This window comes from Numida meleagris, chromosome 12 (assembly GCF_002078875.1).
Source record: "Numida meleagris isolate 19003 breed g44 Domestic line chromosome 12, NumMel1.0, whole genome shotgun sequence".
Lineage (NCBI taxonomy): Eukaryota > Metazoa > Chordata > Aves > Galliformes > Numididae > Numida > Numida meleagris.
The window spans coordinates 8,248,553-8,272,471 of NC_034420.1; the positions used below are offsets into that span (position 1 = coordinate 8,248,553).

Here is a 23,919-nt window from a genome sequence, read left to right on the forward strand (position 1 = left end):
TTCCCAGGACAGGTGCATAACCCCTTGTCCACCTGCCCTTGCTAGACTCGGATAACTCCCTGTGCACGAGGCGTAACTTGCTGCTTGTGCTGCCTGCCTGGAACCGAGGGCAGAGCCTAGGCTGAGTTGCAGATCTGCCACTGGAATAACACAGCTCATATCCAGTTCATTCCTTGGTTAAGCAATGCTGCAGAAATACTGTTTTATTATTTTATTGCTTATTCGGTAAGCACCTTTTGCAATGTTAGTGTTGTCAGTGTCCCTTCTTCAAAAAAAAAAAAACATCGGTGAAGCCCCCAGCTGCTTGGTGACATCCTTTCTGAGCAGGCTGCAGAGCTCAGGGCTTCCTTCTGTGTGCTTCCTTGCTTCAAGGGAGAAGGCTTATAAGTTGTCAGAAGACCTAGTACTTAGGTGGCTGCTAATCATGGTGCTGAGACGCTGGGCATGTTAGAAAACAGAAGTAAATACGTGGTGTGCTAAGGAAGTGAAAGGCAAACATCTTTCCTAGGAGGGGACTCAGGGTTTGGACAAGATTGCAACTGCAGCCAAATAAATCCTGGCAAAGTGAAACAGGCCAATGTACATTGAGCTGAGGTGAGAGGTGGGGCAGGCTTATATATTGCACTGAGTTCTGCATTTCCCTCCCTGATCTGCCTGTGTCACACACGCTGGCCTTGCTAGCTCACTGAAATGTCAGCCCCCTCCCCTTTCCCTTCCACCTCCTTCCTGCAATAGGAAGCTTTGCCTTCCTTCCTGAAGGGAAAATGGATTGCAGATCTCCTCTGCTCCGCTTTTGTCTACAAAGTGCTTTGTAATGTCATATGCTTGCCGACCTACTAAAATTAAACAGCCTCTTTGAATCTAATGGAACAAGAGCCTCCTGTATGAGGCTGTCCCGTGAGGGCAGACGTGACAGCCCTGGCCACTGTTTTGGAGAGAGAATCATTCTCTTCATTTAATTATTTGAGTGGCATTTCCATTTCAGTGCTCAGGCTGTTCCTATTAATGCTGTTCCTATTAATGCTAGTGTTTTACTGGCTTTAGGGGAAGTAAATATGCCAGGCTGTTATCCTGCTGGAAGGTTTCTAGTTGCTCTCAGGCTTTCCCTAAAGTCAAAGGTTTTTGCTTCTTGGTCACCAGCACTGCAGGGGAAAATCTGCACCCATATATAAATGTCTTCTCCTCATCTGGCCTTCCCCATCCCACTGTTATTTCTGTCTGTATTTCAGCAATGCTTTTCTGGACTGTTTGCAGATGTACCCTTTGCAGGACGGGTGTGCAGACTCCGCTGCAGCTTAGGCTTCCCATGGCACACAGGGTGCGTGTCCTATGGTTTGCTCTGCAGGGGAGGGCGATGTTTGGGGTGAGAAAGAGGCAGGAACTGTGGCGCACCCAGGCTGCCAAAGTTCCAGACATGCCCAGCCTCCCAGATGGCAGGAGAGCTTTGGTCTGAATAATTTATGGTTTGATCTGTGCCACAGACGATCTCAGCTGATGGTGCTGAGAGGTGCTCTTACTACATCAGTCTGTTGACTGTTCTCTGACTCTTGAGTTAATAAGGAAAATATGAGAGGAAACCTGGCATACTGGGGCTGCCTGGACCCCAGGGGTCCTCTCTACCAGGCGGGGCTCGGTGTGGGCTGTGTTGTGGGTAACAGAAGGGGACGTTCAGTTTTTGTGGGGCAAGAACCTTCCTGTGTGAAGGGAAGCGGCGTAGCTCGGAACGGCTTCCTGTAAATACATAGCGCTGAGATGAAGCCATAAACCAGCAGATTCCTCTTGCTTTTAAACTTGGTCTATACCATGCTGAAGGAGAGCCCCAGTTCTCACCCACAGCAGAGCAGAAGCCCAGTGCAAAGCACAGGCTGGGCTTGGAGGGATTCGGTGAATCCCCAGGGATATGACTGGTGACATGACAGCATCCAGCATGAAACTCCTTCCAGCATGTAAACCCTTCGCAGGGATGTGGTGCCCTTGGCTGCTGGGTGCTCTCTTGTCCCGTTCCTCCCCCATCATCTGTTCTGTGCTCGTGGCAGAGGCTGAGCAGCCTTGTGCCGGCTGAGAACAGCCCGGCGAGGCTTGCAAAACTGCAGTGCTGGGAGCTCTCGTGATTTTATTTTATTTTTATTATAAGCCCTGTGGCATTTGATGTTCTTTTGCATAAATCCCAGCTGCTGGAAATGGGGGCACCAAATGAAAGCTGAGAATCTCAAGCTATTAAAAAAAAAAAAAAAAGTCTGGTGTAAGTCCTTGCGGCTGGGTCACATTTAGTGTGTGAAGTGTATTGCAGAAATTGGAAACACAAAGGCAGACACCCCCCACCCAACTTGTGTGCAGCTTCAAGACGAGGCTTTTTTAACATTATTTTGTGATTGCAAAATGGGAATAAGGTGTGGGTTTTGATTGCCTGGAATTTACGGCACTGAATTTGTGCTGATAATATGTAGTCCATGGGAAAGGAAAACAACAAACCTCGCGTGTTCTGTCCCTCTTGAGAGTTTGGGTTTCTTTGTTATGTTGGTTTTTCTCTTTCTTTCCACAAGAACGCAGACTGACCTCAGAGGAAGGAAAGGCCTTTTGATGTGCTTCTGAGCATCTCTGCTGCTTCCGAGTGCCTCTTCGTGCAGACAGAGAAGCACTGAGGAGATGGGGAGGAGATCTGTGCTCCCAGGGCTCTGTGGTGTCTCCACCACCAGCATCCTTGCTGCAGAGCCTGTCGAGATGCTCCAGCACCGAGGCTGTAGGGTGCTCTGGAAAATGCTCAGTGTCGTTTGGCTGCAGGTATTTAATATATGACTCCTCCAGTGGCTGTACAGCTTTTCTGGTGAAGCACAGGGGAATTCTTTCTTCATCCCCACTCCTTTTCTATAAACCGTGGTTGCTATAGCAAACGGACTTTTGAATAAACACATGTTTCCTGGAGATCAAAGCAAAAATCGCTGTACCATGCAGGTAACCCTGCCTTGCCAGGCGTTTTGGGGATGGTTAATTCAATCAGCTTAGAGTTTCTTCTCGCTGGCCTGCAGTGGGGGTATGTAGCTTGCAGTTAGGCAACAGTTTTGTAGCCAGTCTTTGTACCTCCCATAGGAAAGCATTTTGCATTTTCTGTGGGCAGGCCCTGACCTGTTCAGCCAGGGACTTTTTGCATTGTTACCCCTTTGATATGGATGTAGACTTGGGCATTCTTGAAAATCCTGTATTGTGAAGAGATGCTCATTATACCATGTGCTAGACTGCTGGGCTACAGAAAGCATCTCCAGCTTTTAATTCTCTTAAGCTGAAGTACCTTTTCTTAAAAACAAACAAAAAAAGAAAGCTGATAACAGTACTGGGTTCCTTAAGGCTTTCCTAGCGAGGGGGGGTGGTTACAGCCTGCAGGGAAGCAGGGCTGCTTGGCGGGGTGAGCAGCTTTTCCCAAAGATGTGGAGTTCTGAGTTCTCTCCTGTCCTCCCTGCTCTAAGCAGAGCAGTGCTGTGCATGGTGATGGGGACAACATACTGAGAATGAGAGCTGGAGCTTCTGAGCTGCTGGCAGTTCTCTGGAAATCCCGTTCTGGGTAAAACTGGGGCTTTCCCTTAAAGCAGGGATTGACTTGAAATGATTTCGATGAAGCACCAGGGATGGCTTATGCAGCAGGCATATGACCATAGCAAAGCCAAGTTCAAGAGCGCTTCTGCGGGTAGCAACATGACAACACAAACTAGAAAAGAAGCCTTTGTGTATCATCCTCTGTAGAGGATAACGTGGCAAGAAAAGGTTACTGAAGCACTAATAATGCCTTGTGATTACATCCCTTTGTCATATATGCTGTGGAATGCTTTCATAAAAGAGACTAAGTGTCATTATTCTGGTTATTAAAAGGAAGAGCCGGGGCACAGACAAGAATTTGCCTAAAGTTTACCCAGCAGGTAAATGATACCTGGGAATGAGTCCTGCGTGCTGAATCCCAGTCTGGGGCTCTAAGCATGAGGCCATGGTTTTATGAAAAGAAAGCAGCAGACAACAAGCCTGTAGGCAAATTCACTTTCAAAGCTTTTTATAACTTTGTTTAGGAATGAATCGCAATGAGCCACATTCCCACTGGGCTGGCTTACCGAGGGAAATGCTAAGCAACTGTGTTTGCATTGAAATGAATATTTATGAACTACCTGTGTATAGGAGACGGTGCCTTGAAGCACAGCTGTGCCCCCAGAACGAGTGGCAGACTGCAGTTTCAGACATCTTTCTTTCGTCAGATATAGTCTGAAAGTTTTTATCTGTGAGGGAGGGATGTAGCTCTGCAGACCTGGTGGCCTCGAGTGGTTTCCATTGACTTCAGAGCCCTCACTGAGCAGTTACAAAGCGATAGCTCGTCGTGTGCCATAGATCTGGGCCTCTTCTGTTGTCATCCTGGGGATGGACTGAATGAAATACTGCTTGTTGCCTAAAGAAGATCATTTTAGCTATTCATATTTTAAAAGATTTTGTGCTTTTTGCTGCCCAGTCAGTGATAAATGCTGTTGGTGAGCAGATTGAACTGAAAATGCTGATTGACTTGGTGGGAGAAGGGGGATCTCAGCCCTGCTGCTCTGTGCCTGGGCAGACAGCTATCACCTCGTTGTGCTCTTCTTGTTCCTATAGCCAGGGAGAGTGAAGTCAGGAACTGTGAATTCAGTGGGGTTGGCTGTTGCTTTATCGAAAGAAATGAAATGCCCTGTGTGGTTCCAGCAAGGGGAAGGATGCTCTTTGCAACATCAAAAACGTCCTAAACATAGTTCTGACTTGCTTTACCAAAATTTCAGTAGGAATGGGGATATTTCTGCTAGCCAGGGGGTAAAGTGTTAGTTCAAGTAAGTAGTTGTTCATCTCAGAGTGATGTAGCTGTGACAGAACCCAACCACAGTGTCCATGCAATGAGCAGGAAGCTTTGTGCTCCGGGAGGAGTACGCTGTGCTCTCTGACTTTGCTCTCGGTAACTCCATGGGACTAGGGTTTCCTTACTTGCTGCCCTGCACCTTTCCCTCATTGGCTTTGAAGACAGAGCTTTTTTATTTCCAAATATTTTAAAATATTTTTTTTCTGTAGGTTATTTTATTCAGAAGAGGGGAGGGGGAAAAAAGGTTTATTATATTTAAAGTCTCTGAATGGTGTCCTTGTCTATAGGGAAAATTGGCAAGCTCAGAGCACACTCTTACAGAGGGCTAATTATTTCACTTCCACCTCCAGCATACTTGCTATGTCAGGCAAGCTGTTGACATTTATTCTCCTCCGTGGCAGCAGTGGATTGTTCGATGGCACAGCCAGCGCATGGCATGCAGGATAGCGTGGTGCTGGGCTTCTGTGGGTGCTCGTCCGCCCATGGCTGCTGGGGATGGCTTGTGACCAACCCTAGTGTGCTGTTCCCCTCTTTCTTCCAGCCCCGTGGCACATATGAGGCATTAAGCCTGGGGCAGGAGAGTGGCAGGGAAGGCACTGCGTTAAGCAGGCAAAGTGACATAGCCCACTGCCTTGCTCACTTTGCAGTGGAAGCTGGGGCCTTGGGCTTCAGGCTGGCTGCAACAGCAAGATCCTCAGTGTGTTTGTAAACAAAGCTGTGATGTGAAGGAGATGAGGGTAGGTGAGACCAAACGATGTTTAAAAACCACACATCCCCCTGTGCAATGGGGAGAGGCAGACTGTGTGCAGGGCTCCGCTGCAGTCCTGCCTGGCTCCCTGCTCTTGTCCCCTCTTCCAGCCAGCAGAGCAGTGTAACTGCAGTGTTAACCAGAAGAACTAGAGTTCAGATGTCAACCAGACAGAGGAAAGGACGTGCCCCTTGACAGAGTCTAAATGTGGCTTCTGTGCCTAAATATATCACTTTGTTCTTTCCATCGATGGAGCACAGCTCTGTCCTGTGGGGTTTGTGTTGGTTGCAGCTCAAGCTCCTTGCTTGTTCTCAGAGGTTTGCATTCATCCCAAGGTTTTGCTGCAGCCCTGTGGATGGGCTCAGCTGATCAGGGGGTGCATCAGCTGGTGGGGCAGTGGATGGCACAGTGATAGGAGTGACCTCCACCCTGCTCTGGTGCATTGGGAGGCACTGGAGATAGCTGCTTGCCCTGGAGCTAATGATAGGGCAATCCGTGCTGCGACCTGTGTCAGTGTGGCTCTGATGAGGTTCACCTGCTGTCAGTCTACCCTGGCCGATGAGCTGGGGGCAAGCTGTGCTGCCTGTGTGCCACAGGCAGAGGTGGTGCTGGCAGCTTGGGGACAGAGGCAGGCTGCCGTCATGGCTGCCATCATGTCCTGGCTGGCTATGCCATGGGCAGGACTGGTCTCTGTGCTTTCCTGAGGTCCAAATCTGTCACTTGCCTGGGTGGCTTTTGGGCAAGTGACCATTGATGTTCTTCTTGCTTTGCCTCATGTTTGCTGCAGTGATTGTGTCTGGACAGAGGTTGCCCCCTCCACGTGTTTCATGTAGATCTTGGTCCCCATCCGGGTGCTCCTGACCCTGCTGGTGTCCTCTCAGTGCTGCAGTAATGTGCAGTTTGAGAACACGACTATCTGTTACCTCCATCCTTAATTTTCCCTGCAGCATGTTATAAGGTGAGCAGCAGTGCAGGATGGCTCGGAAAGCTGGAATTCCGGACCCAATGAATGACTGTCATGGGTAATATAGCAGGAAACATTCTGCTCCTCTGGAAGGAGCCCTGAGGGCTGCAGAATGATGCTTTCTGGATTGCTCCATCCTGCCACTGAGTCGAGACCAAAAGCCCCGGAGACTGTCTGGGCTCTCTGCTTGCCCTGCTGCTGGAGGGCTGGGGAAGAGCCCATCTCATCCAGGTGCCAGGAGGACAGGCTGCTGAGCCATCGCTCCTTGAGTCTGTCACAGACAGGGGAAGTCTAGACTGCTTCCTCCTGTCCCCTCTGTAGCTCTCCACCACCTTCGTGCCAGGAGAGTCATCCTTTGTGGAGGGTGAAACAGTGCCAGGGCTGACAGCATGGGGAGTCTCTGGGAAACCCAGGCTGGATGCACTTAAAGGAGGCTCTGTCCCACTCTGAAGCTGAGAAGTGTTTTTGGAGGTCTGGGTGGCTCACAGAGGGGCTCTGTTCCTCAGGTGGGCTCCAATGCGCACCTGGGTGGGATGAGGTCTCGCCTGCACATTTACTCTGCAGGGTTGGAGAAGGAGAAGGAAGGCGCCAGAGGGTGTGATGCCCTTTGTGAGGGCGGAAGGGTGGTGCTAGGTTTCGGGGCTGAAGCCTTCGCTGTTGTGGTGCAGCGTTTGGCCAGCTGAGCAGGGCTAGGGGTTCTGCAGAGACCAACCTCGTGCATGTCCCCAGCCTGTGTCCTGCTGAGCAGGGTCTGGCAGCAAGGGGGGAAGGCAATGCAGCTGCAGAGGCTGTTGCTCAATGCAGCGGTCTGTTGAAATGCAGGCGGTGGTACGTGCCTTGTGGTTTTAACCCGAGGTGATGCTGCTGAGTAGTGCCCCTGCTGAAGGGGAAGAGGACCCAGACTTCCCTCTTTGGGCAATCCCCACGCAGAAGAGAGAGGCCAGCTCTCTCGCTGCAGGCTGAATAGCAGTTCTGTGAGTGGGGCGTCTGCCCCTTCCTTCCTTCTCTCCTTCCCTCCCCAGGGCAGCAGGACCCAGCACAAGCTGGGCAGGGCTGTGCACCCCGTGCCTTCTGCATGAGCGTGGGAGCCATGTCTGTCAGCTGGGTGCGCTGGGAGGAAAGAGGGGTCAGCACCATGCTGGAGGCGTTGGGGCTTTGTTATGGCAAGCCCTGTAGCTGTCCTGCGCCATCCTCCTCACCCATCCTTTGTGTTGGGCAGCTCAGCTCATTTGCAGCACCAGGAGTGCCTGGAGGCAGCTGGGGCCTCTGACTTGCTCTCTTTCTTTTTTTCTTTGTTTTGTTTCTTTCCCTCTTGTTGCATTTTGCTGACTGTGAAGGATTTCTAGTGACCTGGTCTGTCTCCACCCACTGCCATTCGCTGTTTCTTCCGCTTTTCCTGGAAGTGGGTGGGCGATGCCAGCAAAGCCCTGCTCTGGCCGAGAGCTGCTGTGCAGCATTACCTGCATCTGCTCATCCCCGTCCTGGTGCCTTTACTTCCTAAGGAGGCAGGACACAGCGCAAGAAAACTGTGGGAAAACAGGGATATAAATGAGTGCTGTGAACTGCAACATCCCTGTGGGAGCTCTGAGCCTGCTCCGCACCCTGGGGACGGGGGAGTTGAAAGGCTGTGACTGCTGCCAATGTGACAACCTGAAAAGCATTCTGCTCTAACGGCTCGGTCTATAAACAGAGCGCAGTTTACTCTCCCACATGTGCTTTTCTAATTTCCCCATAGCGGGACAAGGTAGCAGAGCAGGAGGGTGCTGGCTGCGGTGGTGCTGGAGAGCAGAGCCACAGCAGCGCGTGGGCAATGGGGGCAGCGCAGGCACAGGATGCTGCGGGTTACCTGCTCCCCAGCAACAGGCTATACAAGCCAGATGAAACGCTTCGCTGCAGATAGAGAGAGGAAATTGCTGAAGTTTTGAAGCAGTTTCATGGCCAGGCAGTGTGAACTGGGGACAGATGGCTCCTGGGGACACCAACAACCTCCTGTGCCCGCTGGCACATGGGGCTGTGAAGGGAGGTGGTTGGGGTGCTTTGGAGCAGTCGGGCTGCTCAATGTGCCACTGCAAAAGCCACATCACAGCAAGAGCCCCCGGTGCGCTGGGAGTGAACACGCTGTCTCGGAGTGCTCCTCCAGCCCAGCAGGACCCAGTGGCCTCGCACAGCCCAGTGTGCTGGTGGGAAAAGCCTGCCCAGGGCCCCCGCTGCCATGACGAGCTGCCCACAGCTTTCCCAGATGACTTTTTTTTTTTTCCTTTTCTTTTTGTGTGCCTAGAAGAGGCTTTTCTCCAGTGTGGTTGCAGAGGGAACAGTTCATGGGCCTCTGCCCTCTGACGTGCCAGTTGGATGAGTAACAAGTTGGCTGCGCTGAGGGTGTGTGCTCTTAATTGGGCTTCAGTTACAAACCTCAGTAAAAGTTCAGGGACATCAGCTGTTCCACCCCAGGCGACTATCCGCTGTTTGGTGAAATACCTTTTGAGATAAGATTTTTTTTTTTTTTAATTCTTTTTCTCACGTTGTTGAAAGTTCCTGGAGTTCAAGCACCCAGGGCAGAGCCAGCCCTGCCTGAGCGAGAGGAGCGAGCTCTGTTGTCCCTGGGAGGACAGCAGTGTCTTTAAGAGTGTGCAATTTAAGTCATAGTGGCTTCAACAAATGTACATATATTTAGTCTTCTGGGGAACACCATGATTGCTGAGCCCAGCACTCAGACTTCGGTTTGCTGTGTCTATAACCTAGGTGCCCAGATCCATCCTGTGCACGTCCCTCGTGTGTCCCGTTGGGCTGCAGAGCAGGTGGGTCCTTTGGCTGAGCCGTCAAGAGCCAGGGCTGCTGGGCTCTGGCTGAGTGGGAAGGCGGCGGTCCGATGTGTTGCCTTTGTCAGTGTCAGGAGCTAACAGTGAATATCTGCCCATGCGTGTGAGATGTAGTTCCAGCTGCCTTTGGGCTTATAAATGCACTTGGGGCATTTTCATTTTATGTACAAACTACTTTGGAGCAGAGCGAGGAGGGAGGGCTGGTGCTGCTGCCGCTTCCCTTCCACAGCAGGCAGGCTGAGCAGGCAGCAAGGAAGTCCTTGGCTTTCTTGCATGGAGGAAGTCATTACAAACAGGATGTTTGTCCCAGGCTGCTCGCTGGACACCCCACAGCTGGCGGAACAACGCTGGGCAGGGGGGCTGCACACCCAGCACAGATAGTTTGAAGGAGCTGCTTTTAGAATGCTTACATCGGGCTGCAGTCTGGTTCACAAATACACAGGACTATGTTAGGGCTGTGCGAGGCTGCTGAGGCTCAGCAGCAAGCCCTGTCGCCATGCCTCACCTATCAGCTGAGGGCAGCTGAGCACGGAGCAGGCATCAGCTTGGCACGGAGTGGAGAGGCAAAGGGCAGCTCAAGATCAGCACTGCAGATAGCGAGGTCACAGATTCAGCCCTGCCTCGGAGACACGTAGACAAAGGTGTTGTCTGCCTGTGAATCAAGGAGTGTAACAACAGTCCCAAGCAAAGTATTAACCCGTAAGCCACAGCCCTTGGGTACATCTCCTTGTTGCACGGGCTCTTTGCCAAAAGCTCTTTTGTGTTTTTGTGCTCCTCCAAGCTCCTTCTTTGCAGCCAGAGCAGTGAAGTGTCCATCCTGGGCTCAGTGTCTGGACTGCTTCCCTGCCTGCTTTCAGCTGGGTAGGTGCTGGCACAGCCCCCCAGCCTCCTGCAGCCCCCGGCCCAAGTGCTTGCACGCAGAGGAGGCTGCATGCTGCTGACACCAGGCCTGTGTTCCCCACCTGGCTTGATGGTGAAACTTTTTTTTAAGCTGGCCCTGCTCCTGGAAGGAAGGTTTGTACGTGTGGTGTGAGCTAAGGGATTGGGAGTTGGATTTATTTAAATCAGGATTTCTGGGCTGAAATGAGCCCATTAGGTTTTTTTGGATGTTCAGACTATCTAGCCACACCCGTAATTATTATTTGGCATCTCTGCCCTTGTTGAAAATGCATATTTTAGAATTTCATATATTTTCCATATTCCCAGTGGCTGGCTTGCAGCCTGCTGTGCCTGCGTAAGCACACACATTCATGCTGTTTCGGAGGTAGTATTTCCCTAATATTCTCATTGCTAGCCTGTGAACCAGAATGAAACCCACTGGAGATGCAGTGCAGCCTACACTGACCTGGAGTGGGGTCTGTCATGCTCAGCTCTTCCCCATGGAGCGACTCTCCCTGCAGCACACCCAGCTGTGCCAGTGGTGCATGCAGTGCCTGTGCCCTGGGGCAGGAGATCCCAGCGCTGTGCCCACTGGGCTTGGCTCTCACTGAGCCCTCTGTTTTCCTCCCAGATTCAAAATATATTCCTCAAGCTGGAGGCTCTGCAGAGAGAGCTTCAGGAAATGCCAGGCTGGGGTGCACAAAGAGCTGTGAAGCTGCTTGTTGGGATTTGCAACAGAAGCACCCATGTCACCTGGATGCTGCATTAGCAGCTGATTTGAATTGGGCTGCTGGAAGTTTTTGGATTCCTGAGACTGCTCAGAGCGAAGAGCTGAGCCTGGTGGCAAGGGTGGGCTTCTCATCAGGTTTCCTCTACTGACTGAACCTAAAGGTTGAACTCGGAGACTCCCTGTCTTTGGGCAGGTGATTCCCAAAGCTCCTGGCTGCAGCAGGAAAGGATTGCTCATGCGGGATGAGCAAAACTGCAGCTGTGATTCAGTGATGAGACAGGTTAAATTGTGCGGGCAGGTTTCATGCCAGTCAGAGTGGTGTGAAGAAGTGATGCTCACACTTACAGGTCTGAGCTGCCTTTGGATGACGGTGGAGATCTCTGTGCAGAGATGGTTGCAGGAGGCAACTTCTGCCTTTGCTAGTGAAGTGCTGATGCTCTGCTCTAGTTAATGGTACAAACTCAAGTAAGAAAAAGCGTGATAACATCGCCTGTTACTGTGAGGGCTCTGCTGGCCCACTGTCTTCTCCCTGCCAGCCTTGTGCTCAGCTCTGAGTCAGCACAGATTTGTTCTCCTGATTTTCAAACCATTTGAGCGTCTTCCCAATTGCTTCTCTCCATCTGCTGCTTCCCCAGCTTGCTCAAAACACTTCCCCCCTCCTGGCCTCTGGTTATTCTTCTCTGCTTCCTCCAACTGTGCCTGTATAATGCTGCCCAACCTGTCTGTGTTTCTCTCAGCATTGTCTCCCCTCTCGCTCTTGGACCGGGGCCGATTCTCATGGCACACTTGGAGGTGTGCTGCATCTCAGTATGGGTCCCTGCTCCTGCTGCCCCCTCTCCAGTACAAAGCAGCCATGTCTTCCATCATGGTCCAGGCTGGGAAATAACGTATGTTGTGTCCTTGTGTAGGAAGCACAGGATGAAGGGCTAGGCTGTGACTCACCTGTGGCCGCAGATCTCAGACCATGGGGCAGAGGGAGATAGAACCTCCTCCTCTCGGATGGATCAGTGTTAAGTGACATGAACTCCCCATGACGGGCAGTTTCAGCTCAGGGAGCTGTGCTGGAAAACACTGCCTGCAGTGTGCTTGGTCCTTGTCCTCAGAGTAAACTCTGGCATATTGCCTCTCCAGCACGTCACCCTGCATTGCTCTAGCAAGGAGTAGAAGAGCTTGTTGGGGCACTAGGCTGTTGAAGTATCTCTTGTCCTTCTTAACCCCTGGCTGCTTGAAATTTTTTGATTGCTTATCTAAGCAGCCCCATCTGCCTTGAACGTAAGCAAGGAGCTGGGGTCAGCACCGAGCTGTCCCCAAAGAAGGCTCCAGAGACAGGGAATGAGGGCACGTGCTCCCTGCAGGCCGTGCATCTGTGGGCTGAGGTTTAGTGGTGTCGGACTATGCACATGGCCCTGTGTCCTGTATCTTGCACCTTGTGGGACTTGCATCCCCAGTGCCTGCAAAGTTCTCGAGTGCTTTGTGCCATGTATATTTAATGCCTGGTGGATGCAGCCCTGTGGGGCAGGCAGGGGGAGAAGAGGGGAAGGCAGCAGTGGAACGTGGGAGATGGGCAGGGTTCTGCTCGTGTCCCTGGGAGACAAACAGCAACAATCTGGCAAATGCACTCAACCTCTTTGCTCACATATTTTTCCCTCAAATTGCTCGAAGTCAAGAGAGCAATGAACTACTGAGTAATGGGAGGTTGGAAGACCCAACTAGCCCTTCCCATCCCTTCCAAACAAAATCCTGCCTGATTTCTCCCTGCCACGTCAGCTCCCAGCTATGACAGCTATCTCATCCTGTTGGCAAGGCCGCGTCTCTGGAGCAGCCTTCGCTCCAAAAGGCGATGGAAAAAGATGTAAACAAACACGGGGAGCGGAGCTGAAACCGTCTGCTCTGGCTAGGCCTGCAGGTAGGGCTGGGGGCCGTCAGCTGGGGGATGGGGCTGTGCTCAGCCCCCTGGGGTGCCGTGGGATCCGCCTGCAGGGCCGGGGCCGTGGTTCATGGTGGGGACGTGCCCTGGGGAGGGCTGGAGCCTCAGCACTGCCGTGCGGCTGCAGGGAAGGTGCCTGCGTGGTGTGAGCAGGCGGCTTCGTCGCGCAGGAAGTGGCAAAATGAAAGCTTTGTTTTTCCTCACCCCTACCCCGCAGGCTTGTGTTGGTGGCACTCGGAGCTGACTGTAATTCCTCTCTCTTTGTTTCTCCAGATCATGATCGAGTTTTGCCCCGGCGGGGCGGTGGATGCCACCATGCTGGGTGAGTGCCCGGCCCTGGGGGGGTCCCGTCCTGCGCGGTGCTGTCAGGTGCGCCCCAGGACAGCAGGCAGCCCGGCTCTCCTGCTGCTGCTCCTCTCCCATGAGTTTGCCTATTTTCTTACCTAGAGCAGAAGGTGTGGCAGCCCCTGGGTGTTTCCCAAGCTACTTTTGATGTCCTTTTGTGATTTAAATGCTGCTGGGATCAGCAGATCACAAGGCATGGGGGAGAGGGCAGAGTCTGACTGAAGGGCTTTAAATATTTATCTGGTTGGGGCAGGGGTGCTGGTTCCCACAGCTTCCCAGGGAGGGCTGAGATGCTTCATCTGGGCCCGTCGTCGTGGATCTCTCAGGGTCTCCTCGCTGACTTCTCCGTATGGTATCAGTCATCTGGAAAACAGCCCAAGCATCCAAATAAACTGCAGTTTGCAGCAGTTCCTGGAATCTTCCCGTTCTTAATTCCTCCCTTCCGCATAGAACCACTGGGACTGGGAGTGTGTGAGTGTACCTCAAAACCGCCCCAGGGCTGTAGTTACCCAGGGAGGTGTCATTCCCTCCACAAGGCCAACCTGGCTTGTGCTGGGGCAAAGCCCCTGGCCAGAGTCATCTCTCAGGCACTATTCCTTTCTGAAGCTTAGATAATTCCAAAGGTTTTGCTTTCTCTTTATTTCCAAAATTTGCACAAAATTGTTGCCCACAGCAGTGTTCAAAGCTTGTCTTTTGCCAAATGCTCCAAGGAGAGGGCTAAGCCAGTTGCTGGGTTCCACCCGTCAGCCCCCCACCCCAGCCAGGCCGGAGCTGGCTCACGCTTGCTCTGGTTTCAGTGTGCTCTGCTGCACGCCGAGCCATAGTGCAGGGAGGAACATGCACTACAGACGGCTTGCAGAGAGAGGGAGAGAGGCTGGGGTGATGCTAACCATCTGGAGGTCTGACGATTTGCAGAGCTGCTGCTTTGGAAAGTGGTCTCAGATGGCAAAGGCAGTCAGGAAGAGCTCAGCAGGGTGGTCGTGCCAGTGGTCGCACGTCCCCATGTCCAGAGGCAGGGACAGACACTGGGGTGTGAGCTGGGTGTGAGCTGCTGCTACCATTAAAAAAAAAAAAACAGCAGAGGATAGGGATTGCAGTGCTCATCATTCCCTCACCGGGGAGGCAGTGTCCCTCCACTCAGCGCTGTGGGCAGAGGCACGCTGTATTGCTGCGATAGAGGGCAGCTCCTGGGGAAATGGGTGACAGCAGGGCTGTGCATAGAGCTCAGTTTTCATGCTTACATTTAGCCCTGCTGCCACCTGCAGCTGAGTTCAGCTCTTTGCTTCCTGCAGCACTATCCTCCAGTGTCCCGTGCCAGGTGAGACCCAGCTTGTCTACAGTGACCCAGTTCCCAAACAGTCAGGGACCTGCTTCCAACCATGTACAAACCTTGCCATGGAGCAGCCTCTGCTGCCTCACAGGCCTCCCTGTCCCCATCATCTCCTGCTCCTGGACCAGGCAGCTCAGCAGCACATCCTGGTAGGAAGCCATGGACCAGGAACTCCAAGCTGAGTGCTGGCTTTGAGAACAAATTACCCTAATAAGCTGATTTGTGTTGGTCTCCTGCTGCTTTGACACATGGACAGTGGTTTTTAAATGGCCTGACAAGACTTTCTGTGCCTTACTGAGGCTCAGGGGGAGCACAGCTCAAATCCCTGCCCTGTTTAACAGCCCTTTTCTCCTCTCACAGAGCTGGACCGGGGCCTGACCGAGCCCCAGATCCAAGTGATTTGCCGCCAGATGCTGGAAGCTCTTCAGTACCTTCACAGCAAAAAAATCATCCACCGGGACCTGAAGGCTGGCAATGTGCTTCTCACACAGGATGGGGACATCAAGCTGGGTGAGCACAGTGTCTGCGTGGGCTCTCGCTCAGTGATGGTGCTGCTTTTGTGACCATTTGGCACTGAGTCGCTGAGGGAGGCTGCTGTGGTGCTGTGTTTTGGTGTAACATGATTGGGATTGATGGATGCTGTCTTATATCAGCTGCATGCATGGGAGTGGGGCTGGGATGGTGTGCACATCTCATTGCCCTACTTCTGTGCTGACTGATGAGCTTAAGCAGGAAAAGATGGGGGAAAAGTTTTTGTTATGCAGTGGCGGAAATCCACCATCAAGCTGTGTGCTGTGCTTAGCTGAGGAGTTTCTCAATATCTGCTGCAAATAGAAATGCAATGTTTTCTGTAACCTGGTAGGGGATTAAAGATTACATTGGGAAGGAAGTAGTTGAGAAGCACTGCTGCCTGGACCTGAGCAGGTGTCTGTGATCAGCTCTCACACACAATGTCCACAGATGGGTTGCTGGGAGGGGAGATGGGGAAGGGATGTCAGTGCCTTCCTTCTTGGGGGTCCCAGCCTGTGTACCCCACGAGCTGGCATCCGGAAATGGCTACAGTGAGTGTCCCCAAAGCCAGCTGAGTGCAGTGCCTTTTGGTGGAGGGCACAGCACTGCAGGGGCTCTACGCTAATCTATGGGAGAGGTGTGGGGCAGTGGGACCCCCCAGCTCACCCCAAGCCAGAGCCTTGATGGACTTCATCAGTTTGTTTAATCATGTTATGAACTTGATTTCTATGCATTTTGGCCTGCTGAGCATCCTGTGAGGGGTGCCAGCTGGCAGGCTAGGAGCTGAAGGAATTTGTGTTATCTCCAGAGCAGGTCTGGTGGTGACAGGGTGAGTTGTGCCAAAGAGAGGCTTTGCCAGTTCACTATAGGTCTGAGCTAAATTGGTGTCTAGTTAGCTGCTGGAGGATGAGAAGGCAGCCTTCTATTTGGAGTCTGGTTGGAACGGTGCAGATCCCTTTTAGACCATGCCAGGGGGGTGCCAGCATCTGTGGGTGCTCATGGAATGTGTCTGTGGATGCCAGTGGAGACCTAGGGGTGTCCCATAAAATGGGAACCCATGTGTAGCCAGCCCAGGATGCTGGAGACCTTCCTGTGACCAAGTACTGTGCTCTATCATGAGAGGTGCTCTGCTGCCTTGAGCCACCAGGGACCTATGGTTAGGGATGTTTTGGGCCCAGGCTGTGGATGGACGACAGGTCCTCTGAATGTCATCATTGCCATCATGGAAAGAAAAGGGACCTGGGGTGGGCTCAGTGCCTCCCTCAAGTCTTACTGGGTTGGCTTGGCTTGGCTTCAGCAGCTGTCTGAAAGAGGAGAGAATCAGGGAATGGCGTCATACAGTGGCTACTGTGTACAGGATTGAAAGGAAGACAAAGAGTACAACAGTGCTTTGTCTTTTGGGGAGTAAAATGAAACTCTTTGCTATGAAATTGTAGAGTTAAGAGAAATTTGTCATGGAGCTGCTTTTGTTTGTTTGTGGAAAAGATCTCCACTTCCCTCTAAATATCTAAGGTTTGGGTTACAGCAGAGGTGGCTTGTTTGGCCTATGTCATACATAGTACATGGGTGGGAGAAGTCCCTGGTGGTTGTGTATCCAAAAGTAAATTTAATTTCTGATGCTCAGTATAGAGGAAACAGAACGTTGTATCATTTTCTTTCTCTAAATGTCTGTTTGCTTTTAAATCTGTGTTTCAGCCAAGTGTGCTAATTCAGAAGGGTCTTTCAGTTCTCCTGCAGCATCTAATGTTACTGCTCTTTGCAGCTGACTTTGGAGTGTCTGCCAAAAACGTGAAAACCTTGCAGAAGCGAGACTCCTTCATTGGGACCCCTTACTGGTGAGTGACCTGGTGAGAAAGAAATCCCATGTTTGTAAGGAGCCACATGATGGCTTCACTCTTCTGAGAATGAGACTTGCTCAGAAACGTGGAGCTGGTGGTATCTGGGTTTTTGCCCGTATTGTCCTACAAGGGTTTTAACAAGGAGTCATCTGGGCCATCACTGGCGTGTGCTGGGGTTTCCCTTGCCTGAAGGGAGCCACGAGGAACATCGGTGGCACGGAGCCCTGCACTGTGTCACAGTGCCCCGCGGTGCTGTCGTGCCGCAGGCTCAGAGGAGTGAGGTACACACATGTGCTCGTGTGTGTGCTCTGGCTGCTCCCCTCCGCCTGGGTGGTAGAGCGTGCTTTGAAGCAGCTCCAAGCACATGAGCACGGCTCCTCGCTCCAGAAATGCAACCTCTAAATCACCCAATTTGCTGAAGGAATGGAGTCGGCAAGTATTAATTTATTGTCTGAAGCAACGTCCGTGCCAGATGTCAATGGCCTGGGGGTTTTCCTGGGTTGCCTGGGCTGTCTCAGCTGTTCTGCAGAAGAGGGAGGACCGTGACCCTTAGACAAGATGCTGCTACTTCGCAAACCCGCAGCTGGGAGGAAAGGCCTTTATTTTTTTGTGCCGCGCTACAGATTATCTTAAGCATTTTTAATCTCTGCTAAGAGGCTCCTGAGCGTGACAGCAGCTGTGGCATCATCCCTGCTCCTTGCTCTGCCCCTTGCAGGATGGCCCCGGAGGTGGTGATGTGCGAGACCATGAAGGACACTCCGTACGACTACAAAGCGGACATCTGGTCCCTGGGAATTACGCTGATCGAAATGGCCCAGATCGAGCCGCCCCATCATGAGCTCAACCCCATGCGAGTCCTGCTGAAGATTGCCAAGTCTGACCCTCCCACGCTCAGCTGCCCTTCCAAATGGTGAGGGGGGGGCACCCCGGGATTTGTGATGTGTGCTGGGCAGCAAAGCCTGGAACACACATCTTCTGATTTGTGTAGCATTTCAAGAGAGAAGGGTCATCTTCAGTCATAGAGGTGTTTAATTTGAGAGCCTAAGGTGGGATCTGGGGTCAGGTTTTGTGCCGGAACCCGGGAGCTGCTGTCTGAGGGAAGCTGCTGGGACTGTGACAGACAGTAGGCAGGAGCCCTAGGGCAGTGAGCCACCACCAAATGCTAATGGGCTAGTGCTTCCCTTGGGGCTGCTCGGAAGCCAGAACTGAGTCAGAGATACACCCTTCATCTGGGATTTGTGCTCTGTGGGCTGATGGTGCCCTCCTCTGGGGTTTCTGGTCCTTTGCGGTCGTCCATCCCCAGATGTAGGTCCCTTTCCTGATCTCTCTGCCCTGGCTGTCAGCACAGCAGCTGGCACTCTGTCCTGCTCTGTGTTGCCATCACAGGTGAGGAAAAATCTAGTCCTTCACTTGGCCATGTTGCTGATTCTCTTACAAATAATCTGAAAAACTGAGCACTGGGCTTCCCATGCTGGGATTGAAACAAGGGTTGTAGCCAGATGGAAAGAGGGACAAAACCTATGAGAGAGCGCTGTCCCCTGTGGTATTAAGAGGTCTTTCCCTCTTCCAAGCTTCTCTCAATGACTGTGTTTGAAGGTCTCCAGAGTTCAGAGACTTCCTGAAGACAGCGCTGGACAAGAACCCAGAGACCCGACCTAGCGCAACCCAGCTGCTCGAGGTAGGGACCAGCAGTACCCAGGATGGGACTGCCCTGCTCCCTCGGTCTTCGTTGGGACGTGGGTGTCTGAATTTCATTATGTTTTCAGGGGGAGAAAAGTGATGATGGGCTCTAGATGGGTTTCAGATAATCTTGCTCTTGTTCAGAAAGTCCATAGTACTGCTCAGCCACTAAGATGCTCCAGAAAGCAACAGCTATGATTTTCTCACTGGAGAAAACTGCAGCGTTCCTATTGATGCCAGCTAGAGTAGAAGTGGCTCCCATTTCCTAAAAATGCCCAAGTGGCAGCCAGCTCAGTTTATAACTGGTTATACCAAATTTAAATGCGACTCTTTTCCTCCTGTTCTCTTCCAAAACAACAGCAAAACCCAGGAAGATGCTTTTTTGCGTGGAGTGCAAATGCTGTGCGACATGAGGATGTTTGCTGCATCCTTCCCACCCTGCAAGCATTCAGCTCAGCATGTGCAGAGGGCTCTGTCCCTGTAAGCACTGGGAGCTGAGCAGTGACAGATGGGAGAGGAGTGGCTCTGCTTGTCGCTGGGGCAGCCCGTGGCGGATGCGTGTTTACCTGAGTCAAGAGGAGGAAGTGCCTGATGTACTCTGCAAACCACAGGGACTCCCCAGCCTCTTGCTGAAGCTCTGCACAAACATGCCACTGTTTACTGAGTGATCTGAGCCCAATTTTAATTAAACCTTCCCCTCTCTGTGTTTGCACAGAGGCTTCCCGCTGCCCTGCTCTGCCCCAGCGATGCCCCAAGGGCTCGGACCTGTACCCCGGGGTCAGCCCACCCGCAGCAGGCAGGAGGGCATCTCCTTGCACCGAGAGCTCCTTGTTTAAATGCAGCTGGTGCTTTCTGGGAGGAATGTTGACATAATGCAGCTTTGCAGAGGATTGCGCTTTGAACATGTTTACAGAGCTGGGGTTTAACCTCAGCATCATTTCCTCCCTCATACAAAGCTGTAAATTCTAAGGGGTTAAGCCTGGTGATGCTGGCAAGAACCATGCCCTTAGGTCTTTGCAGTTGTTTAAAAGCAAGACGTGTACCTTGCTGTCATCTCAGCGCCCTCGCTCTGTTTTTTTTCTGTCTAACATGTTGTTGTACTTGGCTTTTCAGCATCCCTTTGTTAGCAAGGTGACCAGCAACCGAGCCCTGCGCGAGCTGGTGGCTGAGGCTAAGGCAGAGGTGCTGGAGGAGATCGAGGACAACCGGGATGAGGCAGAGGATGATGATTCATCTGAGTCGGCCTCGGTGAGCACTCCCATGCCAGCCCTGTGCCAGGCTTGGCATCAGGTGGGGCTGCAGTGGGTGAAAAGCCCCCAGCCTGGCTGCAGAAGGCTGAATCCTGGGTCTTCTCCTAGATGCCCCATGGGAGCAGGCTGCTACCTTGCTGGGGGACCTCGGGTTGATGGGAAAGCAGTTTTGTGACCAGGGAGGGGCCAGTTTTCAGTGGCTGCCAAGGACATGGGGAGACAATGGTGCTGGCAGGTGGCCAAGCTGCCCACTCATGTGAGGGGAGTGCACAGGGCTGCTGCTGTGGGCAGGGCTGTGAAGGATGGAGAGCCTGGGCTTTCACTAAGCTGCCTTTCTTCCTCTGGAGAAAGACATCAGTATTCCAGGGAAAAAATGTCCTAAAAGGGAAGATTTCTTCACAGTGTCTCTTCAGCTGTGGGTGACTTTACCCTGAAGCATGGGGTCTTAAAGCTCTTGCAGATGTGTTGAAGTGGTGGTGCAAAACCCAGCATCTTCTCTTTGTTGTCTTTTCAGCTGCCTGGAAAGCACAAGCGAGACCCCTCTGAAGTGAGTCAGCTGAGTTTTGATGGGGACAAGCCTGTAGGGACTGACAAGGAGATGGTGAACGGACAGAGTGATAAAGCCTTGGATGAAGGGATAAGCAGTGACAGTGACAAGCTGGTGAACAGCCACTCCACTAAAACCCCTGCCACCTCTGGCCCAGATGAAGGAAAAACCACCCCAGGCAAACCAGACATCATCTCGCTGTCTGCACGGCGCCATAGTTCAGCAGAGGGGGACAAGCAGCCCATGCCAGGCAGCAAGGAGCGGAGGAGCATGGTGGACCGGCCAGAGAGCAGCCACCTGGAAAACTTCCCGGAGGAGAAACTTGCCAACGGGAGCTTGGATTCATCAGCAGTGTTCCCTGGCAGCCGGTCCAAAGGGGACTCAGATTCTGGCAGCACATCAGCCTCAGAAAGTATGGACCTCACCATTTCCCTGTCTGCAGACCTGTCCCTCAACAGAGAGAGCGGTTCCATCTCCCTGAAGGTGAGAGCAGTGGGTACAGGGGTGCTGAGCATGAAGGGCAGCCAGCCCACAATAAATGCTGGGTTTTCTTTTTAGTCAAGTCCCTGAAATTCAGATCCTTTCCTTTAGAGACTGAGTGCATGCATGCATCTATACTTCATTAAACTCCTTCCTGAGAAACTAGAACGTTTTTCTGGAAGATTTTCACTGTATACATTGGACTGCCTGACTGCAGGAGAAATGAGTAAATTGCCCCTAGTCTGCCACGTGCCTGGAGGGGGAGCAGATAACGTGGGAGAGCACAGAGGCTGGATGACAGCAGAGGTCCAGGAACCTTGGTTTTTATCCCTCAGCATGACCTAAAGATCACCCAGTGCCATGCAAGTGCAGAATGCTGTTTGGTGAGATGGCTGGGAAGGTTCATGGCAGCACTGGGTTAACCTGTGCTATGAGCACGTGGCACGTCCTCAAAGTGGGGAAGATCTCTCAGTGGCGCTGCTGCATGTCCCAGGCCACTGAAATCTAATGAAAGTCCAGTGCTCTGTGGCTAATTTCAGGTCCTGGAAAAACCTGAAGGAGCCATGCCTGACTCGTGCAGTTGTGCATGGTTTGATCGAGCTCAAACGGGAAACTCAAAATGTTATTTCCTAAACTTTATGTATTGCCCATCATTCCCCACTCTTTCCTAGAATATCTACCCCCAGGAGAAAGGCACCAGCCCAGAAAAGGCTTTCTCCATTTTTCCAACCTGCTGTACATCTGGCGTGGTTTATGTCAGCAGTGATTTGCACGAAGACCTCCCAGGCTTTTTGGCTTTTGCAAAGGCTTTCTGGAGGCTGGGAGCGCTCGTGAGCCAGAGCCAGCCAGGTCAGCGTGTCTTAGATGAAGAAGCAAAATAATTCAAATAATATTTGCTGAGCTTCAGGAGAAGAAACGTGTATGACTTGGGGGGGCAGAGAGATATGTTACGCAAGATCTTTATCCAGTAGCATGCATGAGGGATAACTTCCCAGCACAGAAATGTGCCCAAATTCCGTTCTTGACAAAGCTTTCCTCTGGTTTGCCCTGCAGGAGCCCACACTCAATGCAGATCTACTAATAATGGAAGTGTGATGCTCTTGCTTAGCAGTTCACCCCTCCTCATTGCCTTTCCTGTGGCACCTGGTCTGCTTGGAGCCAGCCAAATGCACATCTGATGCCACATGTGTAATTGCTCTCCTCAGTTGGTCCACTAGAAGGGGAAAGGAGCTATCTGTTTTTACAGAGAGTAAATATCAAAGAGACAGGAGCATTAGATGACAATTTGATCTGCCCCAGTGAGAGACAATGCTCAGAACAAACGATATTAATCTCTCCAAGCAAGGCTTTTGAGCAGAGCTGTTCTCCAGGAGTAATGCTGCTGGAGGGTCCTGGTTTCCCTGCTGACGCCTCTGCTTTGCTCCACGAGCTGCTGGGGCATGGGGATGTACAGGCTGTGCTGCTGCCTCCTCAACCAGCAGCATTTGCAGTGCACTTCATTGCTCTCAAGCTTGCCTGTGGCTGAATTCTTCTTCCTCCCAGCTGCTGGGGTGTCCCCCACACTAGGATGTTTTGTGATTTTTCAGGGGCTCCTTTTTACAATTGAGGAAATAGCTGCGCTTATTTATTTATTGAAAAGGTGGAGAAGCAGGTTTCTCTCTGTTCCTCTTCCCTCTGTTCCACACAGAGTATTCCCCTGAGCTTTGCTTTGCAGAGAGAAACCCTGCTCTGCCCTTGATTGTTTCTGGTGCTGCTGGATTGTGTGCACAGAGGGCCAGGCAAGTTGCAGCCAGAGGGGGGACAACAAAGAGTTAAACAGTTCTGGATGTGAAAATTAATGGTTATATGCTTTTTATCACAAGTTAAACTGTGAAGTTCAGATCACTCCTTTATTACCAGTCTACTTTTCCAGTTGTTTATAATTTTCTCAAAAAGTTTCACCAAAAAGTTTCCAGATCTTTTTCTTATTTTGGGAAAATTGAGGATAAGAAATTAATAGGTGAGTTTGGGAGGCTGCAGCTGGCAGAGAAAGCAGTCAGCAATGGGGTGCCAGCAGGAAGCAGGTAGAGTTTTGGAAAAGTAAAGCAAACTTTCCCAGACAGAACTGTTTGTGGGAGGAGATGCTCGTTCGGAGAACATAGCACAGGAGGGACACGGTGCCAGATGGATGCTGCGAGTGGCTCAGACCTGCTCAGTATTGGCATTTACTCATCTTGAATAAGTAGGAGCTATTTTAAATCAGTTTGCAGCAATTAGGGCCTTCGTGACCTAAAATGGTCTCATGCAAGCCTTTTTTCATCAATTTCTGTGTTGTTTTATCCACTGAGGTACTGCTACATTGTTATCCAGTGGAAAAGTCACATACCCTTGGAGCTTCTCTTGCTCTTTGCCTTGGTTTGGTTGGGACAGAGTTAATTTTCTTTGTAGTAGCTCACAGGGTGCTGTGTTTCAGATTTGTAATGAAAACAGTGCTGATAACACACTGATGTTTTAGTTGTCACTGAGCAGGGCTTGCTTTGAGTCAAGGACTTTTTGGCTTCTCATACTACCTGCCAGTGAGGAGCTGGGGTGCAGAAGGAGCTGGGAGGGGACACAGCTGGGACAGCTGACCCAGCCTGACCAAAGGGATGTGCCCTGCCGTAGGGTGTCAGCAATAAAAGTCGTTGTGTGGGACCTTGCTGGTCATCGTTTGGCTGGTGGTGAGCAATTGCATTGTGCATCACTTGTTCTTTTTCCTTTAGTTGTAGGGTTCTTTTGTTTTCTTTTATTTTGCTTTCTTATTGAACTGTCTTTATCTCAACAATTTTCTTACTTTCACCCTTCTGATTCTCTTCCCCCCCCATTCAGCTGCAGGGGTGTGAACAGGCAGTTCTTCAGTGCCCAGCTGCTTGCCAGGGTTAAACCTCAGCTCTCTGCAGTTGCTGCATGCTATCTGGGTGCCTGTCTGGGCTCTTGCAGGCTCATGGGAAGCTCTTGTGTCATGTTTTCTATCTGTAATGGACATCAGCATAAGAACGAGA

At 51.6% G+C, this 23,919-nt stretch overlaps 1 protein-coding gene across 2 annotated transcripts in view; it reads left to right on the top strand.

The window, feature by feature from the left end:
- The window catches only part of STK10 (serine/threonine kinase 10), a 44,379-nt gene that overhangs the window by 11,972 nt on the left and 8,488 nt on the right, over positions 1–23,919 (top strand). Inside the window, exons 1-8 of one of the 2 annotated variants that reach the window (XM_021410978.1) lie at positions 9,073–12,898; positions 13,193–13,241; positions 14,955–15,104; positions 16,867–16,939; positions 17,658–17,852; positions 18,539–18,620; positions 19,736–19,870; positions 20,387–20,902. In XM_021410978.1, the coding sequence (XP_021266653.1) occupies positions 13,196–13,241; positions 14,955–15,104; positions 16,867–16,939; positions 17,658–17,852; positions 18,539–18,620; positions 19,736–19,870; positions 20,387–20,902 (1,197 nt within the window). In that variant the 5' untranslated portion in view covers positions 9,073–12,898; positions 13,193–13,195. Of the gene's footprint in view, positions 1–9,072; positions 12,899–13,192; positions 13,242–14,954; positions 15,105–16,866; positions 16,940–17,657; positions 17,853–18,538; positions 18,621–19,735; positions 19,871–20,386; positions 20,903–23,919 lie in introns of those variants that run through there. The other variant, XM_021410977.1, reaches the window with a different exon arrangement.